Genomic DNA, 22,666 nt, shown 5'->3' with positions numbered 1-22,666 from the left:
GCTTAAAGCCCTAAAACCAAAACTTACCATAAGATGTACTTGATAAAAACGGCGAATGTCTGATGATTGCACAGGTATGCAAGAGCACAAATACAGATTTATATGTAATTTTCTTAAACATTAGTGGTATTGCTGTTCAAAACCGTATTCGGAGAGACAGTTTAATTTCTGGAGGAGTCTAGAAAGCATTTTTTGGCCAAAAAATCAAAAGGTTTATTAGAGGAAGGACCCAGAATCAGGAATCCACTACACTGAATTTCTTCAAGACAGCGTCCAAACCCGCATACCCAGAAGAGTAAAGGGGTTTTCGGGATAAACAGAAAGTTAATGTTTTTTCACATAAACAATATTCGCTAGATCTTTGACCGTTTGACTTGTTTCTATTTCCAAGCTTGGAAAAAACACCTTTCAGAAGGAAGAAACAAGTCCGGGAAATCATTGGATCTGCCATTTTCCAGTATACTAAGGGTCATACCCAAAAATGAGTTCTAAAAACGACCAGAAATTGGATGAAAAATGTTACGGACATATATTTTACTTAAAAGAGGTTAATTAGTAAAATCATGAAGACTAAATCATTGAAAAGCGTCTTTTGCTTCTTTCTGAGCACCGAGGACATTATTTATTGAACAGCCCTCGTAAGTAATATTCTTGATCACATTAGGGACCAGCCTTGTATTCCACCAAATTTCAAGTAGAAGACTACACCTACAAAAATACATAGACTATATTTCTTCTAAACTATTCAATTGCAATAAAAACTTTCATAGCCTGGATATTGAATTTCTGAAACACAATCCATCATCGTGTTTATGTTCTTCTTCAACCTACAACTAAAGTCTTGCTGGATACGTCCTTACAGGTGAAGTTAATATAGTTAATCAATGAGGACCTAAAATCATTGATTTGAAGAGTACCTAAATTAAGGGCACCCCGATATATTAATAACTGGCGTCATAATATCATACATATATCATGAATTCAGTGGAAGATTACATCAGGCAATGGGCAAGATATGAAAAAGAAGACATTGATCGACACTTTTTCAAAATGGATTCAAAAGTTTAAAGGTTCCCTAAATTTTGGCCTTTTTAAAATAAATAATTTAAGGGGGTCGACTGTGGTTTGCATTGCACAATATTTCGCGCATCATAGTAAAATGAAGCGTATTTACTGTGATAAAGCATTTTTAACTATATTTGCATCCATAACAATTGGAACTTACTTAAATGTTTGCTTTAATAAACCCGTTGTGAATTGACTTCATCAGGGACGTATACATACATGTATACACAGCAACTGTATACTGTATAGGCTTCACTTTCCCATGCTATGTAATAATAATAATAATAATAATAATATGTGATAATAGAAACAAACTAGTGAGACTGCAGATGATTTAATCTGCATTCATCATCAAAGTTAATTTAAATTTAACATCTGAAAATTTCACAACAATTCTAAGCTAAAAATTATATATGAATTTCAGAAGAATCCATAATCAATTAAGTCGTACGTGACCACTGCTATGTATTTTAAAAGCAATTTTTTTCATATAAATACTTAATACATACATGTATTTTATGATACTTTCCATACATATACATATACTTATTCCATAGGAGAATAAAATAATATCAAAACTGTACAAAAACTACTTTCGATCTGTGACCCAATCATCTATCCTGAATACCAGAGGGAGTCCGACATAACCGGAAGACTTCGAATTCCTGGACTTATTCTTCATAAACCCGGAAATAATTCTTAGGTAAAAGGATTAAAAGTAATGCTTTGTATCAGCTTTGTATTGTTAAAGTGCATGCACGTTTGTTCAAAATAGCATACGTAAGCATTAGTAATTTATAATATTATGTAAATTACATATTAATTTTATCGTAATGGGTATTCCAACTCACCGATGTCATTGGATAGAAAAACACGTGTTCAAATACATGTAGAATGAAACAATGTTTAAAGTGCATATATTCATATATATGTACAATTATTGAGTGGGTTTGAGGGTAACATTGATTAGGTAATGAATAAAATATCGCCCAATGCCGAGCATGAAAACGCAGACGATATTTGTATTTCAATGTTCATTGATACTCTGATAAGAGAGATAACTCTTAATGACATAAAGGCTATTATTCCTTTCTAAATTTGCCAAGTTGAAGTGTCTTTTTTGTCCAGATGTCCCGCAAGCTATGCTAGTATCTCGCACTGTTTTTTTTTTTTGTTTTTTTTTTTTTTGGGGGGGGGGGGGTATAATAATGAATTTCCTATAATTGCAACGGTGTGCACAAGCAAAAACACGTGTTAATGCATTATGGAAATGTTTGCTCACACAGTTGCAGTTATATATAATGGAACTATGTCGTTAAAAAAATATATTTACAAGCATATTTAACTCCTTATTTGCTTAACAGCTATCATATTTACCATGGCCACTCAGCATGGCTTTCAGGGGTTAGAAGAAATTCTTTGCAATGAAAGCACCTCCTCAATGCGGTTTGAGTGGATGAGGATTGCTTCATATCACAATTTTCCCGGTGGTCTACCGGTCAGCACACTCCGTCTTGCCAGAGCTGGACTTTACTACACGGGGAATGGAAGTGAGTGTCGGTGTTACTTTTGTGGTTATAGTAATTGTGATTGGAGTAATGGGTATACCACACACTCACTGTGATCCTTTGGTTCCCCATAGAACATGTAGAAATGTACCTATTTCTCGGGTGGATGCATATGACTCCACGCCAACACAACAAAATTCTGGAGCAATTGCTTTAGTAGAGCCAGAGGCAGACAGCTGTGTGACATCGGAAAGGACTGGACATCATACAGGGCAGAATCCGATTGCTGATCTCAGCAGGTCGGTTCTACAGACTAGCGATGTTAACAGTTACATAGACAGATTGAGTACTTTCACAGACTGGCCAAGGCAAATGTCCCAACAGCCGGAGGAATTGGCAGCAGCTGGATTTGTCTACACTGGAGTTGGAGACAGAGTTCAGTGTTCTTTCTGTGGGTTACAATTGCACAAGTGGGAACCGAATGAAACAGCTTTTCACGAGCACCTGCGTTGGTTTCCTCAATGTCCATTCATCACAGAATATTTCCAGCAGGTAACGGCATTTCAAGAAAGGGAAATAATTTTGTATAATGCAATTATTATTGTATTTTAAAAGTATTCTCTCTTTTTTGAGGGATTTTGAAGATCCTTCGGTTGAGACCTTAAAAGTCAGCGCTCCTTGTCATAGTTAGTAGACGTTGGCATGAAAATGATTCCTTGCTGTACAACGGCCCTAAGTGCTGAGTAAAGGTCTAAATTTGAAGCCCTTCACCGGTATACGGTGACGTCTCTACATGATTGAAAAATTCTTGAACCGGACCTAAAACAACAATCAAACAATTAAATTCTTAACTTATTTCTTTGATTGTTGCAGTAAACTTAGAAAAATTCTGAAGCTCTGATGCAATCGATGAAGTTTATTTCTATTTTATATCATAATTGAATGTTCATGTTGAATTACATGTACTTAATTTACAGCCTTTAAGCATCATATCAACAAGTGGGTCATCAGTAATTGTTGATCCAGCGGTGGTTAGAGAGGTCTTGCAATGTGGATTCCAGCAAAGAGACATTGAGAAAGCAATGAGTGAACTTAGCATCAGTAAGTATAAAACATCAAACAAAGTTCTCAATGGAAGATATTCGAAATTCCTAGATTCTTAAACTTGCTAAAACTTTACATTCAATATATAAAATTATAGAGAAATTTTGAGTAAAATTGATAAAAATCATTCAGCTAGAAAATCTTGTTTGACGGCTTAACATCTTTGAATTAAAAAAAATAATACGAAGACAACTCTTTTTTTTCTTTCGAATTTAAATACATGCAAAATTGTTGAGTCAGGACCCGTGCGTTTCACCACCTTATAATTAATCATTTGCATGTGTTTTCTTCATTGATTTAGGTAATGAAGAAGAAACTTCCTCGGAAATTCTGAAGTATTTCTTTCAGTTGGACCACATGCAAGAAGTTGATGATGTTCATTATTCATGTAAAACGTTTCATTTTGTCGAAGATTTATATTTCGCTACTCTACAAATCTTGTATAATAAAAAATCATCTTATATATAGTCAGGAAAACACCTCTTACCTTAATGTTCGTTTTTATTTTTCAGATAAGGGGCCTTGTATGGTTTGTGCCAATGAGAGTAGAGGTACGCTGTTCTTACCCTGTACTCACATCTGCTGCTGTCGTTGGTGTGGACAACTGTGTTGTCTATGTCCACTTTGTAGAGCCAGGGTTAAGGCGCGGATACAAGTATATATCTCTTAACGAAGACATTCCAAGTTCTACAGACCAAAGATATTTTGCCAAAATTATACATAATTTATTATTTTTTTAAAATTGTTTCAAATATTTAAAAGAAATCTCATCCATCTTACAAATAAGTTGGTAACATATTACTTGGCACATGCATATATATCTTACGAATAATTTCCAAGTCTACAGACCAAAGATATGTATACATGTGTATTCTGCTAATCTTATAACTTTATATATATATATATATATATATATATATATATATATATATATATATATATATATATATATATATATATATATATTTTAATTGTATCGAAATTCAAAAGAAATCGCATCCATCTTGCAAATAAGTTCTAAATATATTGTTTGTCTTAGGTACATGCTTAGTGTACTTGAGATTTTATTTCTGTTTTGACATGTACAGAATTATTACTTAGTATTATGATTTGATTTTTAATGTGAAAGAAATATTTTGTTATATTATACTTTCATGTAAATTAGTTGAATCTGATTGGTCGAGAAACATTTGTTAGAAAACACTATTATCCGCTGAATAATGAAGCCACGCCCTCCAGCGTAGTAACAGTGAACAGTGCTTGACGACAGGTGATATTCCAAAAAACAGCGACTGCGCAGAATTTATTCGCGCACGGTTCACTGTTATATGCATTTGTATAAAACATTCAGTGTAATATAATAGATATTGCATGTAGTTGAGTGTAACATTGAAAATTTTCACCCCAAGAAAACCATTGTCAACAGGGGCGCAGCCGAGGTTGACAATGGTTTTCTTGGGGTGAAAATTTTCAGTGTTACACTCAACTACATGCAATATTTATATAATATTAATTTGACTTTACTTGTGCTATGTGGTTAAAATGTTGTTTTTGTTTAATTGCATAGACCTACAGTTGTGATTCCTTTGTGTATCTATATTATTGAACTGTATTTATAACTGTATTTATATACTGGTATTATGCAACATGAGTATGTTCAAAAACCAATTGTCTTTCAATATGCTGTTTTAAGAATTTTTAGCTCATTTTTAAGGAGCAAATTTGCATATTTTTGCTTTTTGTTTTTTATATTTACATCTCTTTTAAAATGAAATGAGGTTATGTAATACAACATTATGTGTGTTTTTTATTTAAAAATAGAAAGGTGCATGAAGGAGAGAGGGAAAGAGAAGGGAGAGAGAATATAAAGATAATACACTGCATCTTTTCCTCTAACTTTTCCTTTCCACAATTTTTGATATAGTAAAGTGTCTCATAATAAAAATTCTTAATTTTTGATATTGCAGCATTTATATTCAATGGCTTCTCGATACATCTTGCTGTATAAATATAAAATGTAAAGCCGAAGGATTATAGTACTTTGAATAGCATTGTAATACTGGAATATTGACACTCAACTTGAGTACATTCCATAAAGGGAAGAAGAAGAATTGCATTTTTTAAATTTCTTAGATCCGCGTCGTATGTACTCTGTATACGGCGCGGATCTAAGAAGTTTGATTTTACGTTAATCACTTGCGTTTGATTTATTTATTGATTTTTTCATTTATTTATTTTTTTTTTTTTTTTGTATATTCTTAAAATAACAAAAAGAACGTATTCTTAAGGATTAATTTATATCGATATCTTTTTTTTATTCTGGACTAAACAAATGAAAAGCTTTCCGGATTCTAACTTATAGTTAGTTTGACTATTACTAGTTTTCCGGTTTGATTTACGCATGTCCAAATTTTTTTTACTACACGTGAGTTTTGTAATAAAGTGCCGATCGCAAACAAACACATCAAATAACGATGTCATGGCTTTTTGGAATGGGAGGTGGGGGACAGGGACCCCCACAAGTCCCCGTACCCCCGCCAGGAGGTGATGGGAAGGGGGGTTCTGAGCCGCCGAAGCAAATGACGAAGTCTGAGATGGAAGCCTATAGATTTGACTCTGCAGCATTAGAACGGGCAGCTCAGGCTGCTAGAGAGCTAGAAAAATCAAGTAAGTGTCTCTTATATAATTTTGTGGGTTGTAATATGATTTTCTTAAGTTTTTAAGTGGAAAGAATGCATATTGTTCCAAAGATTGTGGAAAAATATTTTTCTGATGAAATGGTTTCACTCCTGTCAAACGGTTCAAGGTTATCAAGTAATTTGCGAATCTTTATGAGACTTTAAATAACATTAAGTACTTTCATGACTTAGGAAATGCCAAAGAAGCATTGGATTTGTCAAAAATGCAGGAAGAAACAAAACAAGTCGAGGCAAAGGCGAAAGCAAAGGTAAAAACTAAGTACTTATGTCTACATGATGAGTCCATGTGGACAAGTTGGTGTCAAGAAGTGCAGTGGGAGAGCTGTGTGATGCAATGAAGGAAAAGAAGTTCAGAATAAACATGAAATACTTAAAAAAAAAATACAGTTGCTTTTAGTAATTCAAAAGGTGACAAATAAAACAGAAGTAGTAGAATAACATGTTTAATCCGAATTTCCTTAAAGTTTTTATATCATTTTGATGCAACTGAAAACGAAACATTATGAAAACGACAATATAGAAAAATAAAAAAAAAGGCACATAAAATTATGCAAAAACAGCACATTCATACTATACTATAATCATTTTCCATGTTGAAGCCAGTTAATAGTAGTGTATGGAAATGTTTGATAAAAGATGCATGATCTGAACTTTTAGGAAATGGAAGCTCATATTGAACAAATGAAACTTCAAGCAATAAAAGTGCAAGAAGAGGAGAGGAGAAAAACAATGTCAAAAGAAGCAGAACTTCACCAACAGAAAGCCCAGTACCAGGATCAACTGGCTCGCCGGAGATACGACGATCAACTCTCACAGCAGGTAATTACCATCTTTATAGGGAACAAGTATTTTTAAGGAAACTGACTTAAAAATATCTTAAAATTTGTGTTAACCAGTGCTCCAAGTTGCGACTAAAATGGTCGCAAATAACGGTCGCATTTGCGACCAAAAAATTGGTTTTGCGACTAGAAATTAAAACTAAGTCGCATTTTCGCGACTGAGAAAATTTGGGCTGGCAACATCCATCTTTTTATGATCGGGATCGAGATTTACGTTTTCAAGATTCTCTATTAAGACAATGTTTGAAGATATGCACTTTAACACACTTTACAAAGCGTCGTATGGAATTGGATCACATAATGTTATGACAGCATGCTGTAATAGTAAAGTTTGATAGAACCAGAAACGTATATACATAAAGTCTCTGAGAAAATGGCATCCAAATGTCGTAAACTTTCTAGAGTTTCTCTGACCTGGTTATTAAAGTATTTGGTGAATGGCTTGCATATCACAATTAATTAAGTGTTTTGGCGGCATTGATAACGACTGTGTTATGGGTGAGATACTTAGTAGTAAGTAAACAGGTAATTAAAACACGATAAACAATTGGCAAAGTCCTGTCTCAACAACTGTCAAAGTTTTATTTTCTTTTGATTAAACTTTAATTCTAGGATCAGATTACCTGTGTTCTTTTGTGTACCATACAAAGGTTGGTTGTATTTAATAAAAATATATCCTTCAACTAGCAAAAGATTTCTAGTCACAGTAATCAATTATCTTTGATTTAATAAAAACATAACACATCTGGATGTTAGTCCATTGTTTTAATTGTGTTATTCACATGTTTTCATCATGGCGAGTGAAAAATTTGTTAATGGCGATCAAAAAAAGTTTTAGGTCACCATTTAGCGACCTAAAAGTAAGTGCAACTTGGAGCACTGATAACAAGATTATATAGTATAGAAAAGGTGTTTGGGACTGCAGTTCTATCAGGTATATCACTGGTGCTTGCAATATCACTTTTAAAGATATTGAAAATATATGTATTGCATCATTTAATTGTGTAAGTTGTAATTAATGGCACAGTAGAATGGTATGATTCATGTTGGTGATTATTTTCTAGGCAAGACTGCAGGAAGAAAATCTTAGAAAACAAGAAGAATCTGTAGCTAAGCAAGAACAAATGAGAAAAGGTAAGTATTGGAAAAGGATTTCTTATCACAAAGAATTAGTAGAACAGTTTCGTACCAAATGAAATGAGTGAGTAAGATAATCTGTAATCTAAAATTTGGAAATAAACTGTGATTAAATGTTTTTATGTAGCCACACTAGAGCATGAATTTGAGCTCAGAAGGAAAAATGAACAAGCCAGGATAGAGGCTGAGATGAAGGCTAGGGGTCAGATGGAGAGAGAGAACATTGATCTAATCAAGGAGCAAATCAGACTGAAGGCAAAGGAGAAGAGGGAGACGGTGCTAGAGTCCATCAAGTAGGACTTCAAAACAAAATAAAAAAAGGACTTCAAATGAAAATATAAAAATTCTGATTTAACAAAGAATTTTATATAAATTAATACCTGAACAATTTTTTATTGAATCAAGCAATTTCAACTTTTACAAAAATAAAATTTAATGTCCTGATCATAATGTCAGTCTTAATTTAACATCAGAACAGCTGGCTCAGTGCTTGGTACAGGATTTCAAGCCTTCATCACAGATAAAGACAAAGTGGCAGCTACAGTATGTTTATATTGTCATTAATCAACATACTGGGGGGAATTGAGATTTGTAATTGGGACAAGAGTACACAACATTTTATGTATGGATAAAGCAATTTACTCTAGCTGGAAAAAGGCATATTATAAACAAAGTTTATTTATTTTTGACTGCAAAAAATTTTGCAGGTGATCAAATATTAAAATTCAAAATGATAAATGCAACAATTATGAAGATGTATATACATGTAGATTTGCCTATAGTTTACATAACTCGAAAAGAAAAATTTAGTATTGCTTTCTCTCTGCAATATACTACCTCTAGTTATAAGTATGTAATTATTAGACTTTGCTAAACTAGAGTCCTTACCTATATTTCTAGGCTGTTGGTCTAACCATGGCAGCAGTGGGGATATATGCAGCCAAACACGGAACTGGTGTGGCCGCCCGTTACATTGAGGCCAGGCTGGGGAAACCGTCACTGGTCCGAGAAACCTCCCGACTGACCGTAGGAGAGGTCATCAAACACCCAATAAAGGTCAGAGAGATGACAGATCATTTTTATCACAAACTTTTCATCTAGTTTTGACTGGTGATAAATAACATGTAATAAGAAATAAACAGTGAGAGTGTTGTACTCTACATTTCTGCCAATTAATTTTATTTTTCAGTATAGACTTGTTTGTATTTTTCAGACAATCAAGAGAATTGTCAATAAACCTGAGGACGCACTGAAAGGAATTATTTTAAAAGTAAGTTAAAAAAAAATTACATTGGACAAAATAAATTAAAAAGATTTGTTTCTTTAATTTGTTTCAATTCAAAATCACATAATTATGTATTTTCTGCTGCAGCCAGAACTTGAAGAAAGACTTAGAGATGTTGCCATAGCAACAAGACATACAAAGAAAAACAAGGGATTTTACAGAAATTTGTTAATGTATGGTCCACCAGGCACAGGGAAGACAATGTTTGCCAAGGTATGTTTTATTTTACATGTATGTGCATTACAGAGTTATCTTTCTTTCATCTGATATTTGATCAGCATTACACATTTCAAGATGAAGTACAGTTGGAAGGTTTTAAATATTTTTGTTGTGGGTATTCAGAGCCTTGCCCAGCACTCCGGTATGGACTACGCGATTATGACGGGGGGAGATGTAGCCCCCATGGGCAAGGAGGGGGTCACTGCCATGCACAAAGTCTTTGACTGGGCCAAAGCTAGCAGGAGGGGGTAAGATAATTATAAGGGAAAATAATGAAAGGGAAAATGAAATGTGAAAATGAAGTTTAGAAATAAAGAATAATTGTCACAGCTTTTTTTACAATGATAAAGTAAATGTTTTATCATATAATTGTTTGAAGTATAAAAAAAGAATTAAAATTGATAAAAATAATAAATCTAAAATAAAAAATATTGGCAGGAAGATTTAACCTGATTTTAGGTTTGGTATTTATTATTTAAACATATTTTCTGATTTGAAGCCAAAATAGAAAGGCTGGTTACACAGTACCTTTTTGAACTAATGAAATAAAAATTATATTGATAGGGTGCTTTTATTCGTTGATGAAGCAGATGCTTTCCTGAGGAAAAGAAACAAGGTAAACATACAGTGATACTAGAGTAATACAAATAACAAGACTTATTGCCTGTATTGTTTTCCTGTAAACCATTGCACTGCTGTGCTGTATTAAATGAGCCTTCTCTTTATAGGAACTCATCAGTGAAGATATGAGGGCCACCTTAAATGCATTCCTTTATTGTACCGGAGAACAGTCTAACAAGTGTGTATCATTCTGATTTTGTAGTTGGTCTGGAAAAACACAAGTCTCCTTAAAAAAAATGGATAAAAAAAATTATATATATAAAACGAATTAACATTTAACTTTATTTAGGTGTGAAAATGACCTTGTCTTATACATGTAATCCCTCCTTTTACAATTGGAAAAACATTAAGAAAAAATCCATGTAAGAGTAGATAAAGTTGCTATCTTCAGTATTTTTGAGCAAAAAAATCTTGAATACTTACAGTACATAAAGAGCTAAGTGATACATAACACAACAAAATTTGATATCCAGGTTGATACATATTTTATACCACCACCCCTCTCCTCTCTTTCAAAAAAGGGAGGACATATTGCTTGCTGTTGTCTATCACTGTATCAGTCAGTTGGTTCACCAAGTTTCCGTTCCTTTTCCTTGCAGAGGTTGCAAGTACTGAAATGGAATTCGGTATAGAGAATTATCATAAGTTAGAATATATAGCTCAAGTTTTGTTTTGGCTACAATCGAGCCATTTTTAGCTCACCTGAGCCAAACGCTCAAGTGAGCTTTTCTGATCAAAATTTGTCCGTTGTCTGTCATTGTCGTCGTCGTTTTTGTCATCGTCGTCATTGTTGTAAACTTTTCACATTTTCATCTTCTTCTCAAGAACCACTGGGCCAATTTCAACCAAACTTGCTACAAATTATCCTTGGGTAGAGGGGATTCAAGTTTGTTCAAATGAAGGGCCACGCCCTTTTCCAAGGGGAGATAATTATGAATTAGAGAAAAATTAATGGCATTTTTAAAAAATCTTCTTCTCAAGAACCACTGGGCCAGGAAAGATGAAACTCATGTGGAATCATCCTCAGGTAGTGTAGATTCAAGTTTGTTCAAATCATGACCCCCGGGGGCAGGGTGGGGCCAAAATGGCCGATCAAAGTTTTACATAGGAATATATAGGAAAAACCTTTAAAAAATTTCTTTGGGCCAAAAATCTTGGAATCATTCAGGTAGTGTAGATTCAATTTTGTTCAACCAATGGGCCAAAATGGCCGATCAAAGTTTTACATAGGAATATATAGGAAAAATCTTTAAAAATCTTCTTCTCAAGAACCACTGGGCCAGGAAAGATGAAACTCATGAGGAATCATCCTCAGGTAGTGTAGATTCAAGTTTGTTCAAATCATGACCGCAGGGGGTAGAGTGGGGCCAAATGGCCGAAAAAAGTTTTACATAGGAATAAATTTGGAAACCTTTTAAAATCTTCTTTTCAAGTACTTCAAAGCCATGCTTAGTGATATTTATAGGGAATCATCCTCAGGTAGTGTAGATTCTAGTTTGTTCAAATCATGACCCCCTGGGGGTTAAAATTCAAGCCCCCTCCCCCTCCCTCAGTAAACTTTCAGTTCTGATCTGATATTTGCTTTTTCTTAGCCAATTGCTCAGATGAGCGATGTGGCCCCTGGGCCTCTTGTTTACAAAATTATGCCCCTTGGACTAATAAAATATCCAATCATTTGCAGTTTTCATTCCTATTCTTGGCATATATGTGTATGGGGAGGGGGGCACAAGTGTTTCACAAAAATCAATTGATTTACTGATTTATATAAAAATGTGATTACCTGGTATATATAGTAATAAATCTCTAGAGTATTAAGAAATCTGAAGTTTCTTTGGTGCTCAAAGATGCGACTTTGTTTCATATTCTATATACCTGGTAATTCTTTTCTAAATTTTGCATATATTTTTAAGATTGTGATTCATAAAGAAATAATTTTTGTCTGTTATGTAGGTTTATGTTGGTACTTGCCAGTAACCAGCCTGAACAGTTTGACTGGGCGATTAACGACAGAATAGACGAGATGGTAGAGTTCAGTGTCCCTACACTAGACGAGAGAGAACGATTGGTCAGGCTCTACTTCGAACGATTTGTCCTTAAACCTTCCATGGAGGACAAAAGGTATATTTCACAAGACTTACTATACTAAGTGTTCGAGGAGGGCTGTAGGATTCACCATTCTGTCTGAGTTTGTTACACTAGAATAATGATTATAATTCTTTTGAAAGGAAACCTTTTTCTTCATTTTGAGAGAAATCTTGGTAAATTTAAATATTTTACTGGAAAGGAGGGTGATATCTATATTGCTTATGTGGTTCTGAGAAAGATTGATAAATTTTTGTCAGTTGAAAGAGCACCTATTGTATAGTTCAAGGAAGACTGGACTCTTTTGCCTGTTACCTTTTATTCCTTATCATCGTCTGGACAAACAGTTGAAAAAAATCCCAATGTATCTATCTTACAATAGACAGAGACAATAAATAATATTTAGCTTTAGGGGAATGTGTCAATAGGAAAGATTTACTGGGGTTCAAATCCTGGTCTGGTCAATTTTATTTTCTGTAACACTCAAATGCTAATTTCAGAGTCTTGATTTTAGGTTAAAGTTGGCCGAGTTTGACTACAGTGCTAAGTGTACAGAAATATCATTAAAAACAGATGGGCTGTCGGGGAGAGAGATTTCCAAGCTTGGTGTGGCCTGGCAGGTAAGACACAGTTACCTTACATAAGTTCTAAAACTGGAGACCTCTGTCAACAGCTATTGTTCTAAACCTATTAATTATCAAATGTGCCTATGCAAAACAGGAACAACCGATAACATTAGCCAGCTGTAAGTTAACTTTTTTCAGGCTAGAAATGGCTTCAAACTTTCCAGAGCTTTCACTAGACACAAACTATTTATTTGATTGTGTATTAACTATTAATGTGTCTGTCTAATTTATTCTTTAATTAAAAAAAAAATAAATAGTTAACTTATTGAAAATCCACTGGTTCTACAGAAATCAACCAAGTTAGGCAACCCTTAGGATAATACAAGATCAAATCAAATGAATTCATTGAAACTCAAAAGGATTTAAATATACATCATATTAATTCAAGATTCTGGAATATACTACACTTAGATATGGAAAGTTTCACTGTAATATAAAGATTTCTCAGTTATCTAGAAAAAAATTCTCCTCCTGGTATTGAAGTAGATTTTGTTATGCAGAGGTGGAATGATCTGTAAGTATTAATACATCTATGATTAATTGTATATGTTTGTGATTATTTTGTAGGCCACAGCGTACGCCTCAGAGGATGGAGTCCTAACAGAACAGATGATTGACGACCGAGTGGACGACGCCATCAGACAGCACAAGAAGAAGGATCTCTGGCAGCTGGAACAGGAGAAAAAAGAGGAACTAGAAATCGGCACAGCGTACACGTCAGAGAAAGACATGGCAGCTGATTTAACGGCGCCACAGAGCAAGCCAGGGGCCGACCATAGTAAAAAATCACCGAAAACGGAAGACGACCAAAGTAAAGAACTGTCACAAGAGAAGACAGACAAAAGTACAAAACCCTCTAAACCCAGCTAACACCAGTATCACTGTAGAGGAAGACATTTATCTTAGAATTTATAGAGGGACAGAGAAAAAGCCAGAGATTTATAGTAACCGTAATCTGGTTGTTCTGTAATTTTGACAGAGTGAATGGCAACCTCTATTTAAGTCCAAAATAAAGAATATTGGCAAATATTCAATAAAATCAGAACTATCAATTAAGGTAATTAATGAATATTTGCCATACAGTATAAAAAAGCTATTTGATGTGATTATAACAGACAGTACAGACAATTAATCAATCAATCCATTGAACCTGTTACAGAATCCATTCTATTTTATGTGAAACATGAGTGCATTTTTTATTGAAGAAAGAAAAACCCATACAGTATCAATCATTCATGCAACTGCATTGATAGGTATATACATTGTAACTGCCAAGTGTTTTTAAGTGGTTGAGTAGATTTAGTTGTTTTGAAAGATTGGTTGTTTAAGGGCAGGCATCAGAAAAGTGTGCTTTTTAAAAATATAATGTACATGCATTATTTTTTATGCACTTATTAGAATTGATAAATAAAATGGTAATACATGTACTTGTATATGTTATCATATAATTGTAACACACATTGTTCCCTTATTTAATATTGAAACATCAGTACTTTGAATGCATATATATTTCTGTTGTCCTTAGATATTGTATGTATGACGGTGAGGTTATTCATAAAACAAATGAAACAGTCCTTTGTTTTTATCTCTTTACTGCTCAAACATGTATTTCAGAGGCAGAAATATGATTGTGAAGTTACAGCATATATGAAAATATTGCAAATAAGATTTAGATACGAGTATTCGTTTAACTCAATCTTGACTCAAACTGAGCTGAAACCTCAAATCAGCCTTCTAGTGTTCATTCATCTAAATACAGATTACATTTTTAACTTCCCCAAAACACAAGGCCAATTTTTACCAAAGTTGGCACAACATGTACATCTATAACAGTTTGGAACCTCTCGCCCAAATGTTATATAATAGCCTGTTTGGGTATAATCCCAAATGGCTTATAAATTTACAGTGCAAAAAAAAAAGGGAGAAAATTTTTATTAACACCCGTTATGCAAATTATGCCATGTTTCCCACTATCGTTGATGCCCTGGCATACTATACTAACTAGACAGTGATTCCTTATATTTCCATTTCATTGTGAAATAGAATTGTAGATTTAGATTTTAAAAATGTAGACATAGATTTAAATTACTCGAGGACTCCCATGCCAATTTCAATAGTCCTCGCCCACTGACGTTGATCACAAAGGCAGCCGCTTGAGATTTACATGCCCATTTGGCTTCCTTAGCGTCAGACACAGAGACAGATGCGCACGAGATTTGCATGCATGTTAGGCCTCCATAGCTCCTGACCTATCGACCTGCCTAATTTACATTCCGGTAGTATTATCAAGAAATCTACTCTAACTTTCAAAGAGTTATCACAGAGAAAAAAAAATTAGAAATGGAAATATTATGATAAGATGTAAATGATTAAAGATCTAGAAAACACACTCTGAGCCAACTGTAAAATTTCCCAAGGTAAATGAAAACCAAAGACAGGACAAAGGGGAAACGGACCGCTCACATACACAACAAGAAAATGAAATTTGTCCATATATTTACTCATTATTTCTTTACCTGTAATCTAATATTGGATGTGACAGTTTATAAATAGATCAAACGGAGAAATAATATTTCAAATGATGAATATATAAAGGGTTCCTTGTAATTAAACTATGTTGTTTTTTCCGAATTGTTGGTCAGGGTTATACAATGATGAAAGAAAATGTTTTGAACAATGGATTTTTTTCTTGAGGTTATATAGCAACAAAACATCTAAGGAGTGCTTAATTATCTGAGTTCAGTAAGTATGCATTATATTCTACAGCTTATCGAGTTAGAACTAGGAAGTAAATTTGAACAATAAGGTAAATACACAAGGCTTTACACAGATTTAAGAAAGCGTTAAAAACGGATAGTGCATAATAAAGCCAAGTACAGGCACGTAGCATCGTTTTTGAAAGTGGGGGGGGGGGGGGCCACATAGAAATTTTTTTTTTACTTACCTGAAAAAGTTGACAAGCAAAAAAAAAAAATGGGACAAAAAATTCAAAGTTATCAGAAACTCGAAAAACCTATTTACTTTCAATTTTTCCCTAAAATCCTTGATATCACTATACTATGGTTATAAAGCGCGGGGGGGGGGGGGGGGGGGACGCATCATTGAACATTTACTATAGTAAAGGTTATGTTGGGATGCTAAAAAGTGGGGTGGCCAGAAAAACCCCCCCCCCTGGCCCCACCGGTTGCTACGTCCCTGAAGTATGTATATAAAAAGCAGTGGGATGAAAATAACACAGGTTTTGTGAGTAATGAATAACAAATTGATTTTGACTTCACTTTAAAGTCTGGGATCGACATTGATATCTGGGCCCCAATGTTTCTTGGTCACCCTTAACCATGTTACATGTAGCCCCGAAATTTTGTCCACACGAATAAAATCTGTTAATCCAGGAACATAGAATCAAACGAATTATACTTTAGAAAATGATTATACAGTATTTAAAATAGTTTCCTCTTATTAATTTACTATCCATAAAATGTTTTGTGATTTTATGGATAAATTAAGAAAGACACCTGGCCTACTTAAGATCATGCGATTTTAGCATGTCAGTAGACAGTTTCCGGTCCTCCATTAGTGGAGCTCTTTTGCGCTACTTCCGGGGACCACTCAGCAGTTTATCACGGGCGGCATTATCGCTAAGACGCACAATCTCCTATTTCACTTCCATGAAAGATCTATAGAGTAATTCTTGAATATTTGTCTGATATTGCAGCAGAAATCGTGTTTAGCATTGCAAAACAGACGTTATTTTCCGTGATTGACGTGTTTCTTCTCTGTTAAAATTATAGTCTTTTTTAAAGGAACATTCCATGTTGAAGAGAGCATTCCATCTTGAATTTGCTAAATTAGGTACGATAAATTGTCAATCAAGTGTCTTTTAAATTGTATATATATAGATAGAAATTTACTGATCTGAGAGAGAACATAATGTAGGAACAAGCTTTCAAAATGGCAGGCATGCCGGTGCATATTGTCTTTTGAGTCGATGGTGTCAGGGTAACATTTATATTATAATGTATAAATGTAAATATATATATACAAATGTAGTTAGATTTTTCTGCCTTCATTCCTTCATGGCACCTGATCCTATCTCTGACTTTTTTTGGAGGTCTATGTTTCCTTTGATCCTGGTTTGTATTGCTTAAACGAACTTTTAGCTTGAGCACTGTTCATTATCCACGTATCTCATTTCACAAAGAATATTTTAGTGAAGTATAAATCAGCATGCCTGACACATTATTTTAACGATGCACTATAAACATGATAAATGCACTGTGCATGTAAATATGACATGCAACTTAGACGTTAGCGCAATGGTAACCTAAGAACAAAGCTTTTTGATAAACGTGATGACTTCAACTTTTAATTTATCGACTGCCCCCTTACCAAACTGATATGTGTGTTGCAGGACTGCAGCAAGTCTGCTGCAAGCTTGCAGCAAACAAAATTGTTCGCAGGAATAAAATTTTCTTGTTTGCAGATGATTGCCGCTAGCTGCGATCTTGCGGCAAACATTGCAGCAATTGCTTCAAGCTTGCAGCAAATTCGTAGGAACCCAAAATGTTTGCAGGAACATTGCAAGAAACATACACGCCAATGTAATGTTCGCAGCAAGTTCGCAGGAAACATTTCAACATTCGAATGTTTGCAGGAAGTTGGCAAGAACAGTAAACAAGTCAAATCAGCCAATGAAATGCAGATTGTACTGGGTCAACACAGAACTGGCCATTTTGAAATGTTTGAATTGAAGTTATACACGTTTCAGTATTTTGTTAGGAATATACCCCGTTTTGAATGATTAAAAGTGCCAACCTCTGGATGTAGGTGTTCACTGGCATCCATGATATCTAATTGGTAAGAAATGATTTTGATTTATTTTGATATTTGAAAGAATATTTCTTAAAAGCACGTTTGAGTAACTGGTGTAAATGCTGGGTCAAATATAAATCTGTTAATTATGAATTTCAGTCCTCTTTTTAATATCACATATGTATACTTTTTAAATGTATTAATGGACCCAAATCAGTTAAATGTTTTCTAATTAATTAGTAATTGTGTATTCACGATAATATTCAATAACAAATTATATGTAAAGTTCTTAAAGATCTATTCATATAAAAAGCAATCATGCACTTTAATTTAAAAAAAAAAAAGTATGAAAATTGGAAAATTTGAAAACCCTCGATGTTTTAAGGGGGTAAAATCGCTTCCCGTAACCTACAGAGCCAACAAAAAAGCGTTTCTTTGTCTAGGAACATAAAGAGGGCCTATCAAAACTTCATAAAAGTGTATCATTTCAGAAACATGTGGTGGATTTTCTCTAAACTTAACAGATTTAGGTCAGGGCAAAAGCTTTTTGTGAACTTACTGCTTGTACAAAGAAATGTGCCAAAACCATAAGGAAATTGTTTGATGCAAGTTAGCAGCAATGTTTGCTGCAAGCTTGCAGCAATGTTTAAAACCATTTTGTATTTGATTTGTATTTATTTGCCATCATAAAAAAATATTCCGGAAATAAAGTATTTATTTTTTGGTTCAGGTGTATCTTGCAGCAATGTTTGCCAAATTATATAATATTAATTGCAAGCTTGCAGCAAGGTTTCCATATTTGGAAAATCCAATGTTTGCAGCAGACTTGCAGCAAACCTCATTTGCATGGTAAAATGTTTGCAGCAAGCTTGCTGCAGACTTGCCGCTAACTTGCTGCAAACACCAAGGCTTTGTATAGATTGTCATGCTTTCTTTGGCTACATTGCCGGAAGCTTGCAGCAATGTCTGCAAAGGCAATATTTTCGGTAAGGGGGCCCTTACTTATTAGTACAATAGATCTTCATCACCTGTGTAAGGGGTTTATGCCTATATCTATCACGTTGATTCGATACGCAAGACCAAGTTCTACTTACATGTATTAACAATCTCTTAAACTAGATGAGTTATATATTTAAACAAGTTGATGAAACAAGAATATCAATCCGCTTGTTTAAAGTCATCATTTTGTAAGTTCGGTGGACGATTCAATGACCTTGTTAGCAAATACAATCAATCATCGAGTCAAATGCTGACTGACGTTTTCCATATTTATATAATTGTTCCAGACAATTATTTACAGGTTGAATTGTCTTCTTTTTTTTACCCCTTTTTCCCGATCATGACAAGGAGCACAGGGCATGCATGTGTGAGCGGTTGGCAGGCGATGCTTCCTTGTACGTGGCACCTGATCCCACCTCTGATGTTTTAGAGGTTTGTGTTTGCTTTGATCTAGATTTATATTGTTTGAATAGACTTTAGCGCTTGTACACTGTTCCTTATCTGCAAATATTTAATAAACAACAAAATGTCTACTATTAAGTATATTATTTAATGAAGGATAAGATTTACTTCGTGAAAATGACGGAATATGTGTCAATCGAACTTGCCCAAAATATGATTATTAATCTTCAGATAAAAGAAATTTATAAATACACTTTATTTGTATAACATTTCCCTGTGAAATACTTAAGCGTTGTATATTTTTGTCATGATATTAAACTGAAAATTTTATAAAGTATTTACTTCAAATTTATTTCCAAACCCCTTTAAATACTTACTAGTATGCAGTGTTACAGACTGTTGCCTGGTAAGCATTTTCTATAACAGATGAGCGAACTTTAACACAAACTTGATAATAATAGCGTGTATATATAATTTGAATGACTGTAATCGTAAAAAAAAAAAAATCTCAGAAAATACATGACGAAGCAGTTGCGAAAACAACCGTGAAATTAAATATCGATTCAACGTCAAACACATCATTAAACGGTGGTAAATGAATCTCAGATTTTCATTTATGTAATGTTTATGAGAATTTAATCAACAAAATAACTCAATTATCTAAATACAAATGTCAAAAGTTCAGCCGCCGCTGATTAATATCGACCAAGTTGTGTCAAATTTCTATCCAAAATCACCGTCATATTAGGCAACCAAAGGGGAAGAGTGAGATACGTCCCTTAAACTCAGATGAACGTAACAGATTGTGTCATGCGACGAATCTCTGGAACCGAGCGAAGATAACTTTTCACATCTTCTCGGTCCACTTTGTGTGGATTTTTGTCAGAAACTTTATGTCTGTTATCGAGATTTCGTCAGGCGCCATTTTGTCGATGGAAAAGGGGAAAAAATGTGATGATATCTCAATTTATTATTCCTTTGCAAAACAAAAAAAGTCAATAAATTGATAATTTCCGTCTTGGAATTAATTTCAGTTTTCATAGTGATGCGTTTGCTGTCTTATTTCTTCAATTTTACTGTAAATTTTAGAGCAGCAATGCAACTGCAGCTCAACAATGACTCGCATATTTCTGTTTCTAAATAGCGTGAATTAACAACATGTTAAAGGACATAGAGAACGTGATTGTATGCTTTTATGAGTCAGATAATTAAGCTTGAATAGTAATGGAATAAAAGATGATAACTAACAGTATTCAAACTTCGAAACAGATTAAACTATACACATTTTGTAGCAGAGCAGACAGGAGATGTGGAATCAGGTGCTAAGGAGGAGTGAGCATCTTGTGCCAACCGGTCACAATACAGATACAATATTATATAATTATAGCCTTTAATGAGGTCAATCCCTAGATATATAGACCTTAGAGAAAGCATATCGACCGAGCACGGAGCACGGAGAAGTTTAAATCAGAAACATCCGTTTTTTAACACTTTTTTTATACCTGATCATGTGATCAGTGAAGTCTGAGCCAATCAGATAGGTTGCAATATTAGAGACATATAATAAAAATCTCTTAAGTAGATTGAATATAGATTATGTAGAATATTGTGCACTTTCATTTGACTAATTCTTACTTTTAAATTCATTTTCATAATTAAAGTCTGATGATTAAAGTCTATCCTCAGTGACGTCATATGATCTGAAATCCCAGTCGATAACATGGGGTTTGAGAAAATATTTCAGGGGCCTATACTCTAGTACTTCACAAACTTTAAATCAAGATAACAAGAAATAGCAACGAATAATTTTTAAACAATATTTCTCTGACGCTGTTTTTTTTTATATGCGTAAAATACTTTGGTTTCCTATACCTTGTAAAATGTCATATTTTCCTATTATGTGAATAGTTTCAAATTTTTAGTGTGTCCAGATCGATAGATCTGGGGCGTATATTGTTTTTGTACTATCTGTTTGTCTGTCTGTCTATTGTCAACTTTAACCATTCGATTTAACTTTTGAATCATGAGAGATACATGTAGAGATTTCGTATTTGGTATGCATACTCCACTAACTAAGTTCTTTCAAATGACACCAAGGTTAATGACGTTGTGACCTTGATTGTGACCTATACGCTAAAGACAGCTTTTTCGAACTTTCGCCATAACTTTTGAACCATAGGAAATAGAGACTTCATATTAGGTGATCAAGGTTAATGACCTTGTGACCTTGACTGTGACCTATATGCTAAATATATCCTTTTTCAAACTTTGTTGCCGCCGGGCGCATAGTGTTTCATAAACACTTTTTTTTTTGCTGACGAATATCTTTTTATCTTCAATCCAATCATAGTTCAGTTTTTGATCCGTGTAACCTCTCAATTATAAAGAATATATGAAATCGTGTTTAAAAATTTTTTTAAAGGCATTAAATAAACATATTTGATCCTTCGGGATATTTTATTTTAAAAAGGGAAACTTCAGCACAAAGAATGACCTTGCATGAGTTTATTTGCTCTGAATGATTATTTGCATGTACCCTTCAGTGTATGAAATATTTTTGAAAGAAATTACACACCCATTGTTCTCTAGTTTGCATTGCTTTATTAGTTAGTAATTCAAACAACTTCGGCATAAACCCTTATAACAGTGTATAATGAATCGATGAACTAGTTTTATCCTAACAATGCATAATTGATTGAAATTCTTATTATATATTAGATATATTGATCTCTAAATTCTGAGACTTTCTATAACATTAAATTTGCTATACCAATCTGTACATTTTAATTGAAGAATGAGAGAATAAGAAACAAGTCGGAATTTAGTAAAATGTATAGAGATAAAGAACACTTTTCAAAAGTCCATTTCCTCTGCCAACCGCCATGTGCTCCTTGTCATGATCGGGAAATAACGAAAAAAAAAATCCGTCGATTCAGGATGTATAAATACATGTAATGAATTAACAATTAGTATGAAAAACGTCCGTCGCATTTAGATATTGAAATCATGAATGTATTAGGGTAATTTCAGTTCTTATTAAAATGAATTAAAATTTAACTAAAATGTTAAATGTATATGATCTTTATTATATCTGTCATTTCATATTGTTTTTATAAGTCTGTTTTTATAAAGATATATTTAAAAGAATATAATGACTGGTTTATTCTGTTTGATAGTTTCTGTGTAACTCAGTCTGACCTGCATTAAGAAGGTTTTACTTTATAGTAATATGAAGAACTAAGTATCAATGATTTTATTAAAAAGTCAA

The 22,666-nt window shown here is 33.7% G+C and overlaps 2 protein-coding genes across 3 annotated transcripts; both read left to right on the top strand.

The window, feature by feature from the left end:
• Nucleotides 1-1,718: 1,718 nt before the first annotated feature.
• On the top strand, nucleotides 1,719-4,548 carry LOC134239234 (death-associated inhibitor of apoptosis 2-like). Of its 2 annotated transcripts, XM_062721398.1 has the most exons (5): nucleotides 1,719-1,768; nucleotides 2,430-3,125; nucleotides 3,551-3,674; nucleotides 3,979-4,065; nucleotides 4,190-4,548. In XM_062721398.1, exons 2-5 carry the CDS (start codon nucleotides 2,610-2,612, stop codon nucleotides 4,345-4,347), a joined length of 885 nt encoding a protein of 294 aa, XP_062577382.1. In that variant the 5' UTR covers nucleotides 1,719-1,768; nucleotides 2,430-2,609; the 3' UTR covers nucleotides 4,348-4,548. The 2 variants fall into 2 exon arrangements, with proteins under 2 accessions (XP_062577382.1, XP_062577389.1); XM_062721405.1 differs by lacking the exon at nucleotides 3,979-4,065.
• A 1,511-nt stretch (nucleotides 4,549-6,059) lies between these two features.
• On the top strand, nucleotides 6,060-14,759 carry LOC134239202 (ATPase family AAA domain-containing protein 3-A-like). Its single transcript, XM_062721375.1, has 15 exons — nucleotides 6,060-6,344; nucleotides 6,548-6,624; nucleotides 7,034-7,195; nucleotides 8,280-8,349; nucleotides 8,480-8,645; nucleotides 8,826-8,895; nucleotides 9,253-9,408; nucleotides 9,566-9,622; nucleotides 9,725-9,850; nucleotides 9,980-10,104; nucleotides 10,421-10,472; nucleotides 10,585-10,655; nucleotides 12,428-12,595; nucleotides 13,074-13,179; nucleotides 13,753-14,759. The coding sequence occupies exons 1-15, from the start codon at nucleotides 6,152-6,154 to the stop codon at nucleotides 14,053-14,055; spliced, it is 1,902 nt and encodes a 633-aa protein (XP_062577359.1). The 5' UTR covers nucleotides 6,060-6,151; the 3' UTR covers nucleotides 14,056-14,759.
• Nucleotides 14,760-22,666: the final 7,907 nt, after the last annotated feature.

This window comes from Saccostrea cucullata, unplaced genomic scaffold, assembly GCF_032062105.1.
Source record: "Saccostrea cucullata isolate Sc308-1 unplaced genomic scaffold, CSIRO_AGI_Scuc_v1 ctg2174, whole genome shotgun sequence".
In the NCBI taxonomy this organism is placed as follows: domain Eukaryota; kingdom Metazoa; phylum Mollusca; class Bivalvia; order Ostreida; family Ostreidae; genus Saccostrea; species Saccostrea cuccullata.
Note: the sequence above shows the minus strand (reverse complement) of the source record. Positions and strands in the feature narration are given on the sequence as shown.